Source organism: Plecotus auritus (assembly GCF_963455305.1).
Source record: "Plecotus auritus genome assembly, chromosome: 5".
In the NCBI taxonomy this organism is placed as follows: Eukaryota; Metazoa; Chordata; class Mammalia; order Chiroptera; family Vespertilionidae; genus Plecotus; species Plecotus auritus.
In genome coordinates, this window is record NC_137776.1 from 35,602,040 (window position 1) to 35,625,607 (window position 23,568).

At 49.1% G+C, this 23,568-nt stretch overlaps 1 protein-coding gene across 12 annotated transcripts in view; it reads left to right on the forward strand.

Moving 5' to 3' along the window:
* AGAP1 (ArfGAP with GTPase domain, ankyrin repeat and PH domain 1) overlaps window positions 1-23,568 on the forward strand; it is a 418,249-nt gene that overhangs the window by 214,137 nt on the left and 180,544 nt on the right. For all 12 annotated transcript variants that reach the window (XM_080670319.1, XM_080670320.1, XM_080670312.1 and 9 more), the window contains one exon: window positions 1,159-1,251. In XM_080670319.1, coding sequence (XP_080526445.1) covers window positions 1,159-1,251 — 93 coding nt within the window. The remainder of the gene's footprint in view (window positions 1-1,158; window positions 1,252-23,568) is intronic.

Consider the following 23,568-nt stretch of genomic DNA (forward strand, 5'->3'; position numbering starts at 1 on the left):
TCTGCGCTTACATCAGGGGAACCTTCTCCTACGTCCCATGGCAGCGCCCCTGACGCAGCATCAGCACCCCCCCCCCACACCCCTTTGAAAGTGTGTGTCATTCCCTTGTCACGGCAGTACCGGTCACCACCGCGCCTGCTCATTTCATACATCATCTCAGATTTGAAAAGCACACAAAAATGTTTCTCCATTTTCAATATTGCGTGAGTAATGTTCCCATTGAAAAGTAATGGAGTGAAGTTGTCACTTGTCAGCACAGTTATTAAGGAGGACGAGTCTCAGATCTTTCTCTCATAATGAAATAAATCTGTCAGGGAACCATTGCGCTCCGACTTCCCCGTGCGGCCGAGAGCTGGAGACGTCGCCGAGGCGGTCCCCCAATGTCCCCAGGTCCCGGCCACTTCAGGAGCGGCTCCCGGATTGGGCACCACCTCCCTCCCCTCCCGCTGGTCGCCAGCTCCCGGGCTGTTTACGCCACGGCCGGGAAACTGTCCCCAGGAGCTCGGCAAAACAAGCTGCTTATTTCCCCCCAAGTACTGACGTCTCGTCAAAAAAGATATTTTCAACTTTTTCTTCCCACTTGTTATTTTTTTTTGGGGGGGGGGGATTATACACGCGTTTGACTTTGAATTTGCTGTTTCCTAACCATGCCGAGGCAATAAAAAGCATTAACGACACCTCGATATGAATCGAGCGTGTACCATCACATTGCACAGCTGAGCCGTTAATAGAATTTTTTTAATGCTTCCGACATTAATTAAATGTGTGCATTTATGTCGCAGGGTTCCCCAACAAGCAGCCAGGAGCCCTTGTCTCCCCGGCTGGATTAGCGGCAGCTTCGGAATGTGTTTTCCTGTTGGGCGTTACTTTTCTATATGGTCCATTGGTTTCTAGTAATTGAATTTTGAACTCTTTAAAAAAGAATTAAAAGATAATTTTGCAGGGGAAAAGTTTAGAAAATTCTTCCTAAGATGACGCATCCGTGGAGACGAAAGAATCCACAGCCTGCTTCTGTGGTGCGTGTGCCGATGTCTGCGTACATAACCCCTCCCTGGCCTCCAAATACATGTTTGCAGAAAGTGTGCAATTCAGGGCAGTCCTGGTGCCATCTGTGAGCCGCAGCCCCGGCCAAATGCTAACTTTATTTTCGTTTTGCAGTCTCGGAAAGGGAGTGACCCAGACAAAGAGAAGAAAGGCCTGGAGAGTCGTGCAGACAGCATCGGGAGCGGCCGAGCCATCCCAATTAAACAGGTACGCCGCTGCCCGTCCTTCCTTCCCTGCCGCGGAGACACACCTCCGTCTCTCCTGGCCGTGATGCTGGCTCGCGCGCCGAGGTTTGTTTGATGTGCTCTGTTGATGAATGTGGAAGTCACTCACTTGACATCAATTAGAAGAGGTTCCTGTGTGTATTAAAATAGGATCATTAGAATAAGAAGAGGGAAAATGTGACAACAGACCTAATGAAGTGCGGTCTGCCCGCCTGCATATGGAGCACGTCCCGGGCTGAGCTGGCTTCAAAGGCCGCCTTTGTAGCTGGGCTTTGATTGGGCCGCTGGCCGCCGGTCGACGGGGGTAAATCAGATCTCCGCACAAGAGCCCCTTGTGAGCCCGGGAATAGCCCGACGTGGCCCTAATTTGCTCTCGCAGACGGACATCTGAACACGGTTTCAGGCTAGTTTGTAACAACGAGGCAATTAGTTGTGATAATCATAGCCGGTGTGTCAGCTGTGCGCTCTTGTTTGTAATTTGCTAATGAAGGAATTGTAACTTTGATTAGGTTCGGTTTCATTTAGACCTTATTATATAAAGGAACATTTACAGCTGTAATGGGGGGCCTTAATTAAACTTCCTCATTACACAAGAGGACTGAATGCGAGCATTTGTTTTGGCCCAGGTTGCTAGCCTGGATAGGTTTTCATTAGCCCAGAAACCACAGACACCAAATTGCTTTATGTCACAAGTAGAACGGGCCTTCACGTGACATCTTTTGCTGCTATATTTCCACGGAAAATGAAGAGTTTAACTCGGTACTGTGGCTTCTGGAAATGCCATCTTTTAGTTGGTTAAGGAAGGCCAATTGGTTTTTAGGGCATTCCGCCTGAACGAGGGAAAACCCGTGGGCAGGATGCGGGCTCTGCCTCTCATGGACTTTGCTGTGACTGCGATGACCCTCTGGGCGGCCGTTCTCCGCCATCCCCTTCTGCCCGCACCTTGGCGGTTCTCCGCAGCTATAGGAACCTGTGTTGGCACTGGCCACCCTTAAAGGGCCCGAGCCTTTGGTGGGAATGTAGCCGTAGCTGCTATGGACGAGGAACAGATTAGATGTTGTGGGGGCGGCGTTTAGCACCGTGTGATGGGGGGACCAGAGCAGGGAGGCCGCAGGGTTCCTCACGAGACACGTTCACAGCCTGGCCGACAGCGGTGTGGCCTGGTACAGGGCCCCATTAAGAAAAACCCGCTTCCGTCCCCTTTGCTGGTGGGTGTGTTCCCTCTCGGGGTTCCCTCCCTGGGGAGGTCCACGCACACTTACTCTTTCTCTGTGTGTTCGTTTATAAACCCAGCTCTCTGCATGACGTAATGGTAATGTGTGATTTTTATGCTGTTGATACTGTTTTAGCTAGAATTATAAAAACCTTTTGCTCTCTTACTCTCATTCAGTAATTGGTTCTGGGGACATAAGAACTTAATACTAGACTGTTCCCTTCATTCACGCCTGCTGTCGACGAGGGCGGCTGCTCAGGCCAGGCAGGTCCTGGGTCCCGGAGTCGCTCAGTGGGGACCTGCTCCTCCTCGGAGGCTCGGTGTCCAGTCTGTGTGAGGAAGGACATCAACCCTGAAGTGTAAACTGAGCCAATCCTTGGAAGCCTTTTAATTGCGAATGTTCAAAATAACCTTGGGGACGTCTAAGTCAGGTCTGCATTCCTGGTGAGTCGTGCACAGGATTCCTTGTTCTTTGCAGCCACCACCCCCTCCCCCCACATACGCACACACACACTCCCCCCACATGCTGTGTCCACAGGTGAGCTCGTCCTGGAAACCCACACCTGATAGGATGTCCAGCCTCAGGGTCCGCATCTGTGACATGGGGCGCTGGACCAGATCCAAGGCCCTTGAAACACTGGCATGTGGAAATTCCAGAGAGAATTTTTGCATTCCAGCAAGTCTGGATCTTTGAATCATCATGCTCAGCACCTGCCAGCACCTCTCTGTGGGTCCCCCAGGTGGTGTGGGTATGTGGACGGTTGTGTAGATTTATCTCACACGCTTGTGTGTCCGTGTTTATAAAGGCGCTGAGATCATTAGCAAAAGTCTGATTTCCTACCCGGCTCCCCTCCCCCACCGAGGGATGACTTCAACCGGCCGAAAGGAAGGGAGAGGGTTGAGAGGAAGGAGCCTGAGGGGCATTGCCGACACCAGCGTGTTCCAGACACCTGACAGACCTGTGTGTTGAATAAAGGACCGTTAAATTAGTGTTTATTATTATCCTACTAGAGGCCCAGTGCACAAAATTCATGCACTGGAGGGGGGTTCCTCAGCCCAGCCTGTGCCCTCTCAGTATGGGACTCCTTGGGGGATGTCCGCCTGCCGGATCCCTGGAAATCTCCCCAGGGATCGGGCCTAAGCTGGCAGGCGGACATCCCTCTCGCAGTCCTGGACCCCTCGCTCTTTACCACCTCCCTGCAGCAGAGGCGGGAAAAGCTCCCGCCACTGCTGCTGTGCTCACCAGGCTTGAGCCTGGCTTCTGGCTGAGGGGCACTCGTTCTGTGGAAGCGCACTGACCACCAGGGGGCAGCTCCTGCATTGAGCCTCTGCCCCCTGGTGGTCAGTGTGTGTCATAGCGACTGGTCGTTCTGCTGGTCCTTCCACTGGTCAGTCGATTTGCATATTAGGGTTTTATTATATAGGATGAAGCACTTTGCATACAGCATCCCATTGAATTCCAATCATGGCCATGCTGGGGTGGCTGTGTTTTCCTTATTTTACATTACGCCCAGGGAGGGTAAGATGGGGTCAGGATGGGGCCCGGCCCTTCCACCCTCTCCACTGCCTCGCAAGGAGCCTTCAGAAAGCAACCTCGTGTGTAACGTGTGACCCTGACCTCGGACAGAATACCTGTGCTTGCATAGGAGAAACTTCTCAGACTGCGCCAGCAGGGCCGAGTTTCTCCAGGGACAGCACAGGGGCGCTCGTGGCTCTCGGGGGGGAGCGGCCATTCTCCAGTTGGGAAGCTTCTGCCATAGGCTTGCTCCGTCCTATGTGTCACCAGAAGCACGGCGCTTTGTCTCCGCACTCGGCCCTCGCTCCAGCCCTGCCCTGCGTGCTGGGCACCCCCTCCCCCCGCTCACGCCCTTGGGAACCTCCACGACCTTCTTGGGGCCAGTCATGGTACTGGCTGGGGCAGGCCAGTGTCTGATCGCAGCCGTGTTTGTGCCCCTCCCCATGGGGACCTTGTACCGATGGGTTGGGACACAGACGAGGCCGTCTTGAGCACGCTCCCACCTGACTCATCCTACAGACGGTCCGTGTTCCGGTGAATTACATCACTCACGCCTCACAGCCTGTTCACTGTGAGGACGGAGACTCTTCCCCAGGTGGGAGCCAGCAGGGTCACGGCAGGCAGGGATCTCCTCTCTCCCTTGTTCCCGGGGAAGGGCTGCTCATCAAGAACATGACTTATTTTCTGCAAAATAACTTCATTTCCTGAGGACCTGGGCCCACCTCCCCCTTTTTTGTCCTTCCTGAGGCCTTAGAGGAGATTTGGTTCAGAGAGTGTCTTCTTTCTTTCCTAATAAGATAAGTCTACTGGAATAAAAATTAAAAAGCAAAGCAAGAAAAAGAGAAAGCCAGAGGCCCGGCTCCGCGGCGAGTGGCCTGTCACGTATGAATTTTTCATTGCTGTGGAGAGTTGTACATACATAATCACTTGATTGCAGTGGGAGTTGGGGAGCTCCTATGGTGTCATTTGCATAAATCTTGTTAAGTCAATGGCAGTTAATGAAGTACAAATGAGCCCGGAGAAGGTGACATGCAAATCATGGGTGGCAGATGGGAGGTCTGTTTGGGGGACGGCAGCTGTGTGCTCTCCTTTCTTTCCTTCCCTTTCGCATTTTTTAATCTCTATATTACAGGACAGATCCGCAGCCCGGGCCCTGGCCTCACCCCCTACCCCGCAGACTCCCGGCCAGAGCCAGGCCCCGTGACGCTCGCTCCCTCCCTCCGAAAAACAGACCCCGCGGCCTCACCTCCCCTTGCCCACACTTACTAACATGCGCTCCAGTGTATTTGCATTTCTAAGATCGTGATCAGTGTGTCTTGTCATGCTTACACAACGGAAAAAATAACCTATAGTTCAGATTTGCTGGGGACAAGTAAAACAACACTGAATCTTGAGGCAGGATGTTGTCTTGTGAGATTTGAGTGAAAATGAGTAAAAAAGGCTCTTTGCTTTATTTTTTTTAAATATATTTTTATTGATTTCAGAGAGGAAGGAGAGGGAGTTAAAAATATCAATGATGAGAGGGAATCACTGACCAGCTGCCTCCTGTATGCCCACAACCCCGGGCATGTGCCCTGACCTGGAATCAGATGTGACCTCCTGATCACAGGTCGACGCTCAGTCACGGAGCCACGCTGGCCAGGCTCTTTGTTTTATTATGTGTCTGTTATGTTGTTTCTGTTTGGGAGCCTGTTCTTCTTAAGACAAGCCACGTTCCTAGTTGGGCCACGCGGGGTGGTCCTGCCCAGGGTAGGTGTGGAGCGGGGGTACGGGAAGGGCCTGGGGCCGCCCTGTGAAGGAGGCTGCAGCGAAGACCCTCCTGAGTGCAGCGCCCTCAGAAGCCCCCACAGGCCTGATCAGCATGGCTGGTGCGTCCCGTGCCCGGCAGTTTGTTTTTTAAAGACTTAAGTGCTAACGGGACTCACAGAGAACTTTCAGAGATTTATGGACAAAACACTGTTATTGGCTTATTGCTTTTGGAAATTTTTAAATTTATTTCATGAATTGGTCGATAATTCGAGAGAAGCGTGTCTGCATTGCCATTGACAACGTTCAGGTAAAGAGGTGTGTGTGGCGAGACTTGAGCTGTGCTGTCAACCAGGATGGTCACTTGGGTCACCCTCTCTTCGGTTCTGGCTTTGCCAAGTCAAGCCAGGGCATACTTTCCGGGTCCTTGGGCCTCGAGGTTCTGTGGGGACCTGGTGAGCATCTCATTTTCATGATGCCCCATGACACAGCACAGGCACCCACCGGCTTCCCAAGGTTTGTCAGAGTCTTAATTTTGACCTTGAACCGGATGTTGTGGCCACCTCAGTGACGGTCCACCAGAGCAAAGGTGTTTCAACAACCGCTGCATCCCTGGGAAAGCCCTGCCCAGGCCGGGGAGGAAGAGCAGCGGGTGCAACTTCCCGAAGCACTCGCCACCCACCGTCCTGGGAACTGTTTTGAAGTTGTGCGCAGTTTTGATTCTCAGTTGAGCAGAAAGAATCAATTGTCAATTAAGTGAAAGGAACCTCTGGAGTTAATCCCCTCGGCCGGCCTGCCGCAGGCCGCTGACCTGCGCTGTCTGGAACCTGGGCTCAAGGCGAGGGCTGGATTGTGTGGCGTCGGCAGGAGAAAAGCCACCTAATGACACTCACTCGCACATCTCCTGAAGGTTTGACGCTGCTCACAGCAGGTTGGTCGACTGCTCAATGGCATGTGCTTTCATGGAGGAACAAATTCGAATACCCAGCCGAAACTTGGAGATGGGGAGAGAAAGACGGGGTGGGGTGCTCTTCTTTGTCTGGGGAACACGGAAGAGTTAATGCTGCAGGTGCCGTGCCTTCTGCCCGCCTCTGTGGAGGGATCATGAGGCTCCTGAGTACTGAGCCTGAGCACAGAGGAACCAAGGTGAGCAGAAGGCGCCCCGGGAATAGGCTGTCCACCCATGTGGCAAATCAGCTCTGCCGGGCACCGGGGGCCCATTTAGAGCCCCAGAAGCAGGTAATTTGCTGACGTGGCCCCCAGTGCCCTGAGAGCTCATTTACCTCACTTGGGTGAGCAACTCCCTGAGAGCATTGCGGCCAGCCCGGTGCAGGCCAGACACTCAGCCAATTACGATTATTAATTGAATGGGTCAGGTGGGTGCCTCACAAGCCTTTAATTCGATTCCTCAAATCTACTGTCGTTGGCAAAACAGTGGAGGATATCTGGATGCTTCCATGGGAATTTACAGTCGTCCGTCTGTGAACGAGGAGGGCACAGCCTCCCCCATTCTGACCCATTTGGCAATGTAGGTGTATGGCCCTGTGGTCTCTACAAAACACAGACATGACATGAACCAAAATACATAATCCATCCTATAAATATAAACCTGAAAAATAATTTAAAGTATTACTTCCCTTGGTCCCGAGGTCTGCCGGAGAGAGATACAAAGTAAGTATGCTGCAGTGCTTGATATGATATAAACTGCTAGCAAACAGGGTGTTATTTCCAAGAGTGGAAGTTCACTTTAAAATTCAGTGTGTCCTCTATGTACCCATAATCCAGAAGCAGCAAGATCTGACTAAGTGATGCATTTCAGCAAAATGTTTGTTTTCTTTAAAAGTTCAATGATGATGATGATACCCAATTCCTTATGAGCTCAGAAATAATAAACTCACAAACAGAGGATTGTTTCTCAAAGCTAGCATTGGTGTGTTATCGCCAGAATTTATTTGTGTCTTGTGGAGTCAGTAAGATGTTAGGTTTGGGCATTATCTCCCATCAGACTCAATCAGCTTGTAACAGCCATACCCCCACCCTGTGCAGACATGCCTGGTACTCTGCCAGGGCCTGGGGACAGAGTAGATAAGATGTCTGCGACTCAGACGAGCAGTGAAGACCCCAATCTCCGGCCTCCAGTACTGGTGGGTAGGGTTGCATGGAGGTATGTTGGAAGGACCCTAGGAGTCCCAGGAGCTCAGCAGTGGTGGAGTCTAAGCTGGAAGGGTGAGGGCGAGGGTGAGGGCGATGGCGAGGGAAATGGAGATGGGGTGCAATTCCACTGCTTGGAAGTACGCGTGGGCATCACCAGAGGCGGGAGGGGCAGACTGAGCAGGGCAGCAGGAGGAGGGGCCAGAGGAGCCTGAGAGGAGAGGCGGCAGCGTCCTCTTGCCAAGATCTGTGGCTGCCTGTTGGAGAACTCCCCGGAGGGTGGTGATCGCCCCACATCAGCTGACGTGATCCCACACGGCAGCAGTGTGCGGAGGGGAGACCCGTGGCAGCTCAGCGCTCTAGGCTCCCCGGGAGGGGACGCCTGCAGGCACTGCCCTGAGGGCTGGCCAGAGTGGCCTTTTCCTTTCGGAGCGACTGTCCCGTGTTCTTCCTAAATCGGAGGTGTCTTCACTCATCTCTTCATCCCCGCAGGGTTCATGATGCTGAGTAGTTACAATCCGTCAGCGGGTTCATGGTAAACCTATGTTTATGTACAGCCTACTGAGTGCCAGAACTGCCGGACTTCATGCTGTCATCCCCCTGAGCCAGGAAGTAGTAGGTACAATGGTCCCCGTTTCACAGATGGGAAAAGTCAGGCTCAGGGAGACGATGTCAGTTGCCCAGCATCACAGTGTGTGGGTCTGCAGGGCTGCCACCACAAACACCACAGGCTGGGGCCTTCTTCCTGTGTCCTCTGTGTGCGGACACTCCTGGCGTCTCTTCCTCTTCTTATAAGGCCACCAGTCACTGGATTAGGGTCCCACCCAAATGACCTTATTTAACCTTGATCACCTCAAGGGTCCTCTCTCTAAATGAAGTCACATTGGGGTTAGGGCTTCAGCATAGGGATTTGGCAGGGGGCACAAATTGGCCTGTAACACAGCTGGCGACTAGTGAGCTAGGACAGGAGCTCAGGTCTGTGACCCCGAGAGCAGTCTGCCTCTCCATGCAGACGTTCATCTGCCTTAGGCCTTCCAGGTTGTGCAAGGTCAGGCCCTGGATTCCTGTCAGCGTGTTGGCGAATGAAAAGAACCTGCGTCATGAGGCTTGTTGTATTCACTAGGAAACACACGAGATTCAAAACATTCTGATTTGAGGCTTTCAACTCAAATCCTTTGAAGTTGCACTAACCTGTTACTTGGAATAAGACTGTTGCTGGCACCCATCCCGCTAGAACAGGGGCGGGGAACCTTTTCTCTGCTAAGGGGCCATTTGGATATTTATATCATTCCAGGGCCATACAAAATTATCAACTTAAAAGTCACGTTGCTATGGATAAAGCTCCTAGATTTATTGAATTTCAAGTCCCACCTTCAGTTTTCTTGGCAGGACCAGACCAAATGATACAGCCAGTGGGCCAGACGTTCCCCACCCCCACCCCCTGCACTAGAAGCATCTAACACCCCCCTTAGGCCGTGCTGTGTAACTGTTAAGAGGGAGACCCTTAAGGTTGATTTTTAAAGGAAAAAGGAAGCACCAATAATCAGCCAAAGTGACTTCACTGGATCTTCTCTGTTGGGCAAATTATCTTCTATGCTTGTGTCACTGTAATCATTTGACCTCATTTAATTCTCTGCCACCCGAAGACACTGCCACCCGAAGACACAACTTACTGCCAGCTGCAGAGAGGCGTCCGAGGCTTGGGGAGGTTAGTCATGTCGCCAAGGTGAGTGAGCTAATAAGGGCGTGGAGCTGGGATTCAACTCCAGGAGTTCTCTAGATTATGTTTCTAGACAGTCTTTGCTGTCCATTCATCCCTGATCTAATCTGTGCTTACAATGACCATCTTTTCTAAACCAGATCAGAAATCAGTAGCTGGTCTACTCCTCATGGGGTCCCAGCCCGACACCCTGTCTGATGTGGGGGCCGTCCTTGAAATCACGGGCTGTCTGGCATCTGGACGGCGTGGCCCTCCCGCGATGGCCTGGTTCACGAGAGATTTCAGCCCCTGACTAGAAACCGAGTCACTTGGGGCTCTTTGCTCTTTACATACACATGGCTCCCCGGTTTTGGAGGGTACTGGTCCCTTTAATCGGGGCTTGTCACATCTGTTCTTCATCAATGAAATCTCTCGTGAGCCAGGCCCAGGTCAGCGGGCTCCTGTTCCGGGAAACTTACCTTGTCCCCGAGGCGACATGGTGTCTTCCTCTCCTCCCTGCCCTGACACCTGGGCTCTTGCTGGCACCTTCCCTGATGTGTGGACGTGTGGGTCCTCCCACGCCTCTGTGCCCACCTGCTTCCTGAGAGAGCACACTCGGGGGGGGGGGAGGGGGGGAGGGTGTGGGGAGGTTCCCTCTCCCACGGTGTCTATAGGGCAGGGCAGGAAGGTGGGAAGTAGTGATGGTAATAGATTGGTTAGTGTGTAAAATATTTGGTTGGTTGGTTCTTTGTTTTTTGTTTTTGGGTTTTTTTTTCAAAACAAATTTTATGTTTGTTTAAAAAAGTAAATGTAGCCCTGGCTGGGTAGCTCAGTTGGTTAGAGCATCATCCCTATTCAACCTTGTGGTTCAATCTCCGCTCAGGGCACATACAAAGAATCAACAAATGAATATATAAATAAGTGGAACAACAGTTCAGTTTTTCTCTCCCTTCCTCTCTAAGGTCAATAAAAAATACATTATGTTTGTTTAAAATTTATATTTATATATATATATATATATATATATATATATATACACACACACACACACACATATATATATAAAGATATATTTGAAGAGAGAATAATTTTTAATTCCATTTTCTCTAAATTTACCTGTTTAGTGTAATACATAGGAGACTATATTTTGGTGAAACACAAGAAGAACATCTTTTAATCTTCAAAGAATAAGACCTTTGTCAAGACCAAGAAAACTGGTTTCTTCTCAAACTTCTCTGCTGCTTTTCGATGTTCATGCATACGAAATTTCATCTAAACAAATACTTTCATTATGTAATTTTTTTGTAAGAATTGTTTATGTCAAACTCATAAGTTTTAGTAACTCTGGACTGCTTTTACAATAACCAAATTTTTACCCCATTCAGTCTACATCAACAACAGCCTTCTTGATTCTAATTAGTGCTAAAAACCAGAATATGGTAATTGTCAAAAGTTCTTCTGTAGCCCTGGGCTAGTGTGGCTCAGTTGGTTGGAGTGTTATCCCATACGAGGCTGCAGGTTCGATTGCTGGCCAGGGCACACGCCCAGGTTGTGGATTCAATCCCTAGTCAGGGCATGTATTGGGGATGGAGGGCAACCAATTAATGTTTCTCTCTCACATTGATGTTTTTCTCTTTCTCTCTCACCCCTCCCTCCCTTCCTCTCTCTAAAATAAATTTTTTAAAAATTCTTATATAAAAAAATAATGTATATTGTTTTTAATATGCATAAAATTAAGTTTGTAGAAAAGTATGAATGTACCAGTTATACAAACATATGAGTAACATAGAAGAGGTTGGAAATAACAAGAAGCAAATAGACATGGATGGATATTTGGCCTTTCTTTGCTCATACCTAAAGAAATTTAAAACAATGAGAAATCATTTTATACTTCGTTTTATAATTAACAACAGATGATAAAATCCTTCTCTTAGCTGAAATTAGGAAAAAACAGCTTAGGAAATGCATTGTTGCTAGCAGTACATGCAAGACATAAAACATTTTATTCACTTTGTCCCAATAATCTCTTTCCTAGAAATTTATCCCTAGGGAATAATTCTTCAAGAGAAAGGGGGAAAAAACTTCAGTGCACAAAAACGTTCCTAGCAGAGTTACTTATCATATTAAAAACTGGGAACTACAAATGTCCAGCAAACAAGGAGTGAAGTTAGTGGTTGTCAGCTAAATATTCCTTGGTAGACAGCCACTAAAATGGTCCATTGTAAGACTTGTGGAGGTGCACACATGTTTATACATAATAAGTGAAAGCATAAAACGGGATCTTACAATTAGAACATGAAAATATTTGTGCATTTCGTTTAAAACTGGACGAATAGGAACACAAGTGCATGGGGGGAAGGGTTATTGGAGAATTTAAAGAATTTAACATTTGTGAACTAAGTTTTAACTTGAAGATAAGTTGTACAAATAGTACGGAGTTGCCATATGCCCTTCTCCTGGCTTTCCCTAGTGGTAACAGATTTCCGTCACCAGGCACCATTTTGATCCCCGGGCGATGGCAGAGGGGCAGCTGAGCTCACCTGCAGACCTTAGTCCACGCCCATCTCAGGATCCAGGCCAGGACCCTAATGGCATTGGGTGGTTTCTCTGCTTGCTCACCTCCACTCTGAGACAGCTCCTCAGTCTCCTACCTCTCATGACCTCTCACTAATATGGAGTCCTGACCAGTTACCCCGGAGAGTGAATTTGCGCTGCGCCATATTGCCTCTTGGGTAGGGGTTATGCATTTTTGGCAGGAACACTCCAAACTGTTGCGCCCTCCTCAGTGCCCTCAGCAGGGGTACGTGACGTCCATATTAGCTTATTGTTGGTGGCATTCACCTGGTTGTTTGGTTGAGGGGGGTCTGCAGAGTTTCTCTAATGCAAGTTATCATTTTTCCCTTTGAAGATATTGATGAATAACTGAGGGGAGATACGTTGAGACTGTGCTGATATTTTCTAAAAACATTGTTAACAATATGAATTGTATTCAATAATAAGTAGGTTTAGAAAATGAAAACAACTTTTTTTTTTTTAACAAGTGTGCATAGCCTTAGAGTAAAGTGCTCTGGGGACTGTGTGTGTGCATGTGCATCCGTGTGCATGTGTGAGGGGAGCAAAGCCTGTTTTCCCACTTGTACCATGTGAATCAGGAGTCTAAGTGCCACGAAATGCCTTCCCATGAAAAAAACTTCAAGGGCAGTTGTTCCATGTAAACCCGTACATTTAAGTACTTCTCGCCCTTTAACATAGTAATATGTGCAACTCAAATACATTTCACCGCCTGAGAGAAAGGACAGCTAAGATTGTTCCATGTGACTTGTTTTTTCAATGGTCATTGATTTATCATCTGAGAACAGGCAGGTGAGTGCTTGTTTAGCCTTCCTGAGTTGGAGGGAAGGGACAAGTGGGGGCAATTTTGGAATTTACTGAGGAGGAGAAGGGGGGGAGAGGGGGGGAGGCCCTGGGTGAGGAGGAGGGGGGGGGGATGAGGAGGAGGAGTTGAGGTGAGGAGGAGGAACCCTGGGTGAGGAGGAGCCTTTGGGAGTGAGTGGACCTGGTGAGCTAGGTCCAGTGAGAATAGGGGGCAGTCCCCAAACTCAAGGGTGAGCGGAAACTCTGGGCCCTGGAGGGTGGGCACATGGTAGGTTCTCAGTGAACCCAGGGACTGAGAATAGCTATCGGTTTTTTTCCTTTAAAAGCGTGTCAGTTCGTTCACCAAACAGCAGGAGTGGCTAGGTGCTGCTGTGGTGGAGGTTGTGTGGTCGGTGGGAGTAGGCCCGGAGTCAGGATGCCTGCTACCCTCCCGTCTGCCTGGGTTTGGTCTCAGGTCAGTTTTTGCATGAAAATTGTAATTCTGCTCAGGAGTTTATATGGTTTTCTTCAGTAATTTATCTCAGAATAAAGAACATACATTTCTGCAATATATTGACATATAGTAATTCTTTATATATTTACCATCTTTTTCCCTGTGATCTTCCCTTTTTTGCCCAAATGGCCAAATACTTTGCTCGTGTTTGTTGTGGAATTACAGTGCCCTGGCACAAAACATGCTGTCTTCAAAGTTGGCAAGTAGCCTCACTTTACATAGAGGGAAACTGAGTCCCGGGAAGGTTACACATTATTGTGTGCAGGGTCCCGGACCCATCTTTTTTTACTCCAATGCTCCGCCCACTATTAACGTCGACATCACGGGCATTTTCTTCATCCTCCAGCTTTAATAAAAGTAGAAATAACGAGTAACGATTAAAGATATTGTATTATAGCCAGACATTTTTTTCTAAGTTTTGTGCTGTTTGATCTGACTGTTTACAAATGAGGGCGAGAACAAATAAAGGTCATGACATTTGAAAAGGTCTGGCTCCTAAGGGTGGGGGAGCAGTTTTGGCGCACCCTTGATCCAGCAGGCTCTGATCCACCGCCAGCCCTGCGAGGCTTCGTGGCGGTAATCTTTCCGTTTCCCGGATGAGAAAGCTGAGGCTCTGCTCACAAGCATTCATAAGCCAGTATAATACAAAGACAAGATGCAAACACAGGTCCGCTTCTCTCCAAAACCCGTGTTCGTCTGGTCCACTGCTGAGCTTCCAGTGTGATTTCATCGGGAAGATGAGAATCTCAGGCACAGGGCACACCCGGGGCCTGCCCAGAGCGGACGGGTGCCTACTCCGCACCAGGGCTGAGGGGCCTTGGGTTGGTACTGTGCGTGTGCACGCACATGTGTGTGAGTGTGCGCACGTGGGTGTGTGTCTGTGTGTGCGTGTGTAAGGGCATCAAAGCTTGTTTTCCCCTCTTGTATGGGGTGAATGAGAAGGTCTGGCCCCACGGTGCAGCCAGACCTTCCCGATCTCCTTCTCCTGGATGCAGAAATCGCTAAGTGGATTCCACAGCAGTTGCTTGTAATTGGAGTATCTGGAATTCACTGTGGTTTTAATTAGTTGATTACTAGTTCTTTCAAATGTACTGTACTCACTGTGGGTCTTGCAAATTGGTAACTGGTAGCTACCGGTATAATTAAATATCGTGGAGCACTTGGCTGCGGCCGCACTGAACTGTGAAGAAATAATGCGTGTAGCCAATCAAAAAGAGATCCTTGTAAACTCATTTGCAGCGGCAGCGCGTGTGAGGGCCATCACCAAGATGCTTATTGCAGGAGAAATTAAAGATACAATTCTGTGCGAAGAGGCAATGTAGAAATTAGTTCCTGAATTACTTGTTAATTGATTTGGTAATTCCCTGGGGTCTGCGTGCTCTTTTTTTCCTCCCTTTTTTGTTGTTGCATTCAGTTAACAGCGACTATTCCCAAAGCAGTAAAAATGTTTTTCACACTTAGATTAGATATGTGCTTACCTCGGACTGCCCACATTCATATTTGTAGAAGCAAATAAACATAGATGCCTTAAACACAGCAGGCACACTGTGGTTTTATGCGCTCTCATCAAGGTAACCAGTGCGTTCGCGGGCCTGGGTAATTTCAGCAGAGAGGACGCATCGCCACGGCTCCTGTTTGAGGGAGGTTCCCCTGATTTTTTCCCCTAATGTAAACCCTCCTTTTATTATCTACAGAGGAGGAGATGGTCGACTTGACTTATGAAAGTCTTTTCTCATTATTTGCAATTCAGCAAGAATAACCATACGAAAGACCATTTGTAGAAATGTTCAAATTGCTCCTAGAAATGATACTGAGAGAAAATGAGGCCGGGTCCTCCGCGTTGAAATTGAGTGTGGATCCGAGGGGCACAGTGAACCGGGGCTGGCGGCAGCCGCTGGGGTCTGCTTCCCATCCCATCCCTTTCTGCTCTCCACAGCCTGGAAATGACATCAGAATTATGCACGTATTTGTGCTGGTTAGGGGAAGGGGCTGAAACTGCCATCCTTTTGGGTTTCTGAAAGGACGCTGACTGCCTTTGGACAGCTGCCGGCATGGTGGCCTCGGCGTCACTGCAGATAACACATTTGTAATGTCTTGTTGACTGTGCTTATGGCCCCAAAAGCAACATAAAAGCCATTTTGAAAAATATCATTACATTCCTTTTAGGTCAGTCTGTTATTGTTTCTGCTGCCCTCCCCTTCGATCACCTACATGCATAACCATCATTATGCTTTTGCTACAGTTAGGTCAATTGATGTTTATTTCAATGTCAACTTTTAAAAATAGGTGGTAATGTTTTGCTTTTTGTCAGGTAAAGCAGAACCTGTTTGCATTTAGCCTTGAATCTGTGAAGCATAAAGTTGTGGCGAGAACTCCTTCTCTATAGACTTAACACACTTGTTCCCTGATCTTCCAAGTTCAGTGTGTGTGCATGTTGGTCCGTGCACACGTGAAAGGTCACGTTTAATGTAAACTGGACGCTGTGCAGTCACAGGTGCTCCAGGGACAGGAAGGGAAGGCGGAGGCATGAGCTGGGTGGCAAGGTGCTAGCTCCAGTAGACAGAATGGGAACCCTCGTGGGACCTGTACTCCAGGTGGCGCCCTCCCAGCTTCCTTATTGATGGGGCTGGTCAGGGAGCCGTAAGGCCTTCCTCTGCCTGCTGGGAGGTGTGCTCAGGCAGGCGGGGCATCTGACCAGGGTGAAAGGAGTCTCCTCACCATGCACTTCGGGTTTCTTATTTGTAACTCCACCGTCATCATTCCCTCTGCATTTCTTATTTTACATGTTTTCTCACAGAATGCTGTCCTGAAAGTTACTTCACAAAATTTACTTCTCCCGTCATCCCGCCCCGCCACCCCCAGGGTGTGTCACCTGGTTGGTCCCACCTGCTCTGGTTTCCATTAGGGAAGAAGTCTTGACTCTTGGTTACAGTTGTTGTCTTAATAGGTGGTCAATAAATATTTCTTTAGGGAATGAATGAATGAATGAATGAATGAATGAAAGAAACAATAACTGGTTTGTCTTTGAATGTACTTATAAAGTGGGATCACATTACACAGGCCATTTGGAACCTGCTTCTGGTTCCAGCCTTGACCCCGGGGACACCACTGAAGTCTCCTCCCCACAGATCCACGTCAGCCCCTGGTTCCTGCCCCTGAGGGCAGCGGGTGCAGGGACACAGGGACCCGTGCTTTGTGCTCCTTCTTCCCGATGTCCCCGCATAAGCTTCTGACAATAGATTTGCTTAGCCAGAGGGCACAGGGATTTTAAGGCTTTAGATCTATATTTCCAAGTTGTTTTCTAGGAAAAACATACAAATTCACTTTACAAGAGCTATTTCTACATACTTAAGTCTCATTTGGGTATTCTGTGTGTGTGCATACATACACTCGTATGCATGTGTTGTTTTAGTCTTAATGAGTACTATAGATCCGTATTGTACCCTATTTTTTAGCAAACATAAACTGCCATTATTTCCATTTGTTAAAAACATTTTTAGTGACTAATTGTGTTTTTGTGTGAAGTGGCTGCTTCGTGTGGCTCGTTTTCCTATTGGCATCTTCATCGCTGGCCTGCTAACCTCATAATTAAGCATGTTGGCATTTGCTTTGATGTACGTTACACAATTTCCTCGGTTGCCTTTGATTTCAGTGTTATTAGCAGTGATTTCTGGCAGTGAGAAGCTGCAAGACTTTTGGAGTTGAATCTTATTCCCCTTGTTTCCCTCCTTTGTTAATCATGCCTTAAAGGTCTCTCCTCTCAAGACCTCCGTAACTTCAGCCTTTGACTAAGCAGATGGCCAGCCTTTCGCAGATAAGTTTATTCATCTCCTGCCACCATTACCATGTTCTGTCAACCCCAGTGTTTCGGGCCTGGCGCTGCCCAGGCCACACCCCCGAGTCAGTTCTGCCGGTTTGAACGAAGCTTTAGAACCTGCAGGAGACGTCCCAGTGGGGGAAGGGGGACTGTCCTCTGGGGGTGGGGCGACTGGTTTGCAGGTGACATTGGAGTGCAGCCTGTGCTGGTCCACCCCTTCCTACTGTCCCAAGGAATGCAAAGTGCCGATAATCGGGGAAGGGTGTTGGTTTTCCATGGGGTGAAATGAAGAGCATGTTCATTGGAGAAGGTGAGACAATAAAAGTAACACTAACAGCCAGTGGTCATGGAGGGCTGGAGGTGAGCCATTGCTGTCATGCCCTATGGTCCTAAGGCCTGTGGTTAGGAGAAACCTGGCAGCCTGTATGGAGGAGGTGTCACTTGCCCAAGGTCCCCCAGTTCATAAGCCCCAGGGTGCCCAGGAGCCAGCACAGTGAGCACATGCTGGGCAGTGCCCAGAGGCAGGGGATGTGTAAGCTGGGGGTTATCTGGCCACAGGGTCATCTGGGTCTCCGGCTCTACTCTCTCCACGGCTTGGCTGGAATGATCACGTTTAGGCAGAGACCCTGAAACCCTGGGGTACAGGAGCTTGGTGGCCAAGCTCTGAGGGGAGACTGGCCTTGCCCAGGGAGGAGCCTCAGGGGCCAGTGGACAGAGGCCCGCGTGCTGACCTGCTGAGAGCTGCCTGGGCAAGGCCACTCCGTCGCTACTGCAGCAGCCTCAGCCAGGCCAAAGCATCTCCACGCACCTCGGGCGGAGCCTGATGGACTGATGGCCGTGTCCTGAGGTGGCAGATGCCAGTGGCTCTGTGATGCCCCGAGGCAGAGGCTTCAGAAAGGCTGGTTTTTTTAAACACATGCCTTTGCCTTTTCACATGAGTTCCCAGTTAGGAACACCAGTGTCACGATTAGAGCAAGTGTCCATCTGAGCTCGCTTTGGCCATGTTTCTATGTTGTGATAGTTACAAAAGTGCCCACAAACCTTTTACTGGCTGTTTCAACATGTTTCAGACTTAGTTGTATGTGTACGTGTGTGCACATGTATGCACACGTATGTGTAGTTGAAAGAAAGTAATGTGAAATAATACTTATTCAGTGCACCGCACTCCAATCTATTCTCTTTTGTCCTTTTTTTTAGAAAGTGCTCATTGCAACCCACCAAAGTGATTCAGGACCAGCTGCTTGGTGCAGCTCATCCTATAAAACACCGGCCTAAGTAGTTTGGCCCCTGGGCTGGGGTCCGAGTTAGCCCAGGCTGGCCGCCTCAGCCCAGTGAGCTGTTCTGTTGAGATTCACTCACACTGACGCCAGTTTTTCCTGTTCAAACGGCTGGAGGCGTCTCTACGTCTAGAATAGAGCTGATTGACCTTGCTGAGTGCCCCAAGGCTGTGAGCACCAGGAGAGCAGAGGTCCCCCATCTCTCCAGGCCAGACCCATCATTACAACCCCTAATTCCCACATTCGGTGCTGGCCTTGAGAGAATATTTTATCTGGAATGTCAGTTTTGTGGGGCCACTGTCCCCTAAAGTTGGCATTCGTTTTGCCCATTAGTCATTTTGCAGACTGGCATGCAGGAGGTCCCCACGAGACCTTAGGAAAATGCCATTTAAATGAAAGTTCACCCCTGAATGAAAGGCTCTGAAATCAGGCAGGCGGCTGGTGAGCGGTGTGAAGGGTGGGGACTTGGGCAGAAGCTGAGGGTCGGCCACAGGGACGAGGGTGCGGCGTCTCCTACGTGGGGGACGTCCGGACCTCCGGAAGCAGGTGGTCAGATTCCTCATCTTACCTTGTAATCATTTGCGTGGTCTTACCACAGCGTGCCATTCATTGGCTGCAGTGCATGGGAATGGCTTTCAGGAACCAGATCAGGAAGAGACTTGCTTAAACCTTGGTTTCACCTTCCCTCCTCCCAGGCTTCAACCTCCACAGGAAATGCCTCGCGAGCTCATCCCCGCCAGGTTCATCCCCGCCTTCTCACTCCCCTCCCCCTGGGTTGCAGGATAGCTACCCTGGAGAGACAGCCACCCCCGCCCCCTGTGCTCCCCCTTCACCCATGTCCCACGCTGAGGCCAGAGGCTGCTTTCAGAAAATGGCACTTCTATTCTGTCAGCCCTTAGCTTCCCCCCTCCTCCCCAGTGGCTCCCCACTGCCTGCACCAAGATGTCCAAAGCCCTTGGCAGGCCCAGGAGCCACCGCCCCAGCCCTGGTCTGGTTCCAGACAGCCTCCCCGTGGCTCCCAGCTTTCCAAGCACATTGTGTCTGGCACCTCCCCACCTTCCACAGAGAGGTCCTTCGGCTTGTAACATGTTTCTCCATCTCCTGAACGTCCCAGCTTAAGATGCTGCTTAGAGCCCCTGTCCTTCAAAACCTGCCCTTACCTGAGGCAGGGCCCCTCCTCCCATGGTCCTCTGCCTGCTCCGTTATTGTGTTACCTGGCCTGTTACTCAGCTTTTTCTTGGGGGGAGGTGGGTGGTGCATGTCTGTCTGTCCCGGTGGACGGGAACTGCTGGAGGGCTCTGGGTCCTGGGCTCTGGCCCTGCCAGCACAGAAAGTTCCATCACATCAGACGTCCTCATCAGTATGAGTGGAGGTGAAGGTAGGAAGGAATGACTAAGCCACCTGCCGGCCGCATCTCCGAAAGACAAAGGGGGTTGGCTGAGAACTGCCAGCCCACGGCTGCAGAGGCCCCGCTGTCATGTGATTATGAGTACATTGTGAAGACATTTTGGGGATTCCACCATATTTTGTGTGGTTGCCAACAAAATGTTGACAGTTGTATTGTGGTTAATAAATTCATTTAGATTTATAAGCATTGTTTACAGAACCTGTTCGCCTGCTGAAACTCTAACAGCATCTGTTCCTTCTTACTAATTAACTGCTAATTACGAATGAGCTTTGTGAGTTTGTCAGTGTAACGGGCTCATGCATTTTGTAAGGAACATTAACAAATTGATTTACATAGTGGCAGAGCAATCAAAAGAGTAAACTGAACAGCAAGCCGCGAAAGCCCTTTAGCCGTTTCCCCGAGGAAGCAAACTTCGATGCTGTAAATATTGTCATCAGCTTCTGTTACCTTCATTCTCTGTTAAAGGTGCCCTGATCAGGAGCCAGGGGGTGAGTGTTAGAGCGCTGCTGACTCGGCCCGAGGAATCCGCAGGGAGCGACAGGGAGGCAACCCAAAGACGCGGTACCTGGAAACACATCCCGGGCCTGTGTGGGAGGGTGGGATTGCATCAAAACCCTGTCACACACAGAATGCGGCACGTCATCATGGCAGAGCGAATGTCTCAGCTGCAGGCAGCAGCGCACTTGTTCAGGAACGTGGGCTCTTGTGTTCCATCACCATTCTTCTCCTTGGGTTCTCGGATTTCAAACAACATGGATGCACATCACGTTTTAAGAGCAGGCGTTTAAAATTAACCAGTTTACACGGGCGCTTCCAGAAGTTCAGGGCTCATCGACTTTGCAGGGAGATGATGGAGGCAGCCAACCCCCTGCCTCGCAGAGGCGGCCTGTTTGCATCCTAACTGCTCCAGAGAATCGGGCCCCTGGGATTTCCCCTGAAGCTGCCTCCTGGGTAGGAGCTGAGGGACCGAGAAACGGAACCCGGCCTGGGGAGATGCGAGCACAGAAAGGAGGGAAGCAATGCTGCCACCGCAAATGCTCATTTTTCGTGGTGACCTCTGCAAAAAGTTCAGAAGGCGTCTGTTAAACTTGTGGGCGGATGGAGAGTGAGTTCCAGGGTTTTGAGAATAGGTTAAATGTGATAGCATTGTTACATTAAAAAAAATAAAAGAAAGCCCTAGCCGGTTTTCTCAGTGGCTATAGCGTTGGCCCATGGACTGAAGAGTTGTGGGTTCGATTCCCGTTAAGGCCCCATATCTCAGTTGAAGGCTCCATCCTCAGCCCTGGTCAGGGTGTGTGTGGGAGGCAACCAATTCACGTGTCTCTCTCATATCGATGTTTCTCTCTCTCTCTCTCCCTCCCTCCCTCCCTTCCTTCTACTCTCTAAAAATCAATGGAAAAAGTATCCTGGGGTGGGGATTAACAAAAAATATTTTTTAAAGTAATAGTGTTTATTAAGCTGGAACGTTTAATACAGTGGTCGGCAAACCGCGGCTCGTGAGCCACATGGGGCTCTTTGGCCCCTTGAGTGTGGCTCTTCCACAAAATACCACGGCCTGGGTGAATCTATTTTGAAGAAGTGGCATTAGAAGAAGTTTAAGTTTAAAAAACTTGGCTCTCAAAAGAAATTTCAATCATCGTACTGTTGATACTTGGCTCTGTTGACTAATGAGTTTGCCGAACACTGGTTTAATATAAAGGATCACAATACAAACACCAGTGGTCGGAAGCAGGACTACTTGGAAGGTCCACAGATCTGAGCTTTGTAGAACGAGACTCTGCTTACCAGCTGTGCGCCTCAGGCAAACCCCTCCTCACCTCAGTTAGCTCATCTGTAGGATAGGAATGATCAGACGGCCCTTTTCCAACATCATCGATACCCTCTGTAAAGCAGGCGGCAGGTAGTAACAGCTCAGGAAATGGCAGGTACCCCATCATCAGCTCTGCATTCTATAAAGATAAACATAGGTAAGCACACATTCAACATCATTACATCATAGTAGTTACATATGGGAGAAGAGTCTCCTTTCTCGTCAATAAGTTTATTAGACGTAAAAAGTTTCTGTGAGCATGAAAAGGTAGCTGGGGAGCACATGCAGGGAGTGTTGGGACAGAGTGGCAAAGTTGTTTTACAAAGTTGTACTGTTTGTGTGACATGTTCAATTGATGGCTGAGACATCCGATGAGTGTCATGGAATGTCATTGATGAAGAACAGGTAGCCACTGATGACTATTTATAATTACTTTTTAATATATTTTTATTGATTTCAGAGAGAAAGGGAGAAGGGGAGAGAGATAGAGACATCAACGATGGGAGAGAATCATTGATTGACTGCCTCCTACGTGCCCCCTACTGGGGATCGAGCCCTCAACCCAGGCATGTGCTCTTGACCAGAATCGAAACCAGGACCCTTCAGTCCACAGGCCAATGCTCTATCCACTGAGCCAAACCAGCTAGGGCCATGACTATTTACTTGACGTCAAACTAATTTTGTGAAGAGTGACAAAGGAATTATTTGCTGTAAATTTCATAGGTAGGAGGAAAAATAGGAGCCAGGCTTTCTGGTATATTCATTCTTTCTTGCAGTTTTTCCTGTGCATGAGTGTTTAGAATACTTAATTCAAAATAGTATGCTCTAAAATATTGAGAAATGGTTTAATTAACTAGAAATAAATTTCCAGCAGCATTTGCTGACTGTGTATCTGTGTTAGACACCATCACTCATCACAAAAAGAAGCTGGTTGAAAGGAGAGACAGTCTGTACTCCAGGAACTCGAAACCTAGCAAGAAAGCCGCTTAGTAACTGTAGTGTGTACCCGGCTCTGCTAGTTGCTGAGACAGAGTCCCAGGGGAACCCGAGGGGACAAGCACGCTGGCCCTGTGTGCTATACGCTCCGTCCTCAGCTTTTCAGTGTTTGCCAGAGATGCCCTTTCATGAACAGAAGGCCTTTGCTCTTTGATTAAAGACTTAAAACAGCAACAACAATGCATAACTTAGTGAACATAGTGTTTTGGACATAGAGTGAAAATCCAGTTTCTTAGTCTTTCTAGTAAAATGTGCTACTCAGGAATTCCAGTTGGAAATACAAAGCTACTCTTCAAGCTACCGCCAATCAGCAAAATTTCTTCCAAGAGACACATTGTTAATATTTCCGTATCTAGCAAATGAACCCCGTTGGATAATTAGTGTAACAGAGGTCTAGATGTCAAAAGACTCCCCTGTGGTATTTCCCTCCCCGGGGACTTAGGTCTACATTGAGAATGAAGCAGTCTTTGGTGGGAAAAGCTTACACACGACAGGATGAGTTTGAAATAAAGTGTCCAAGAACACAAGGCAGTTCTTTTTCATTTAAATATTGCACAGTAACTTTCAATCTCGGAGCTATGTCTTTGGGTGTCTCCAGGCAATTCTCAGCCTAAGATTGTTCCCCGGAGTCCCCTGGGGTGTCACAGACCAGCAAAACCTAGTGCTGGCAGAGCCAGACCCCACGCTCTGTGAACGGGGAGGTTTCTTTGAAACCGTTTTCCAGCCAGTTCCTCCCACCCCCTTGAGAACCAGACCTTTAGGGGAACCTCGGTCAAAGATGGAGGAGGCCGCCATGGCC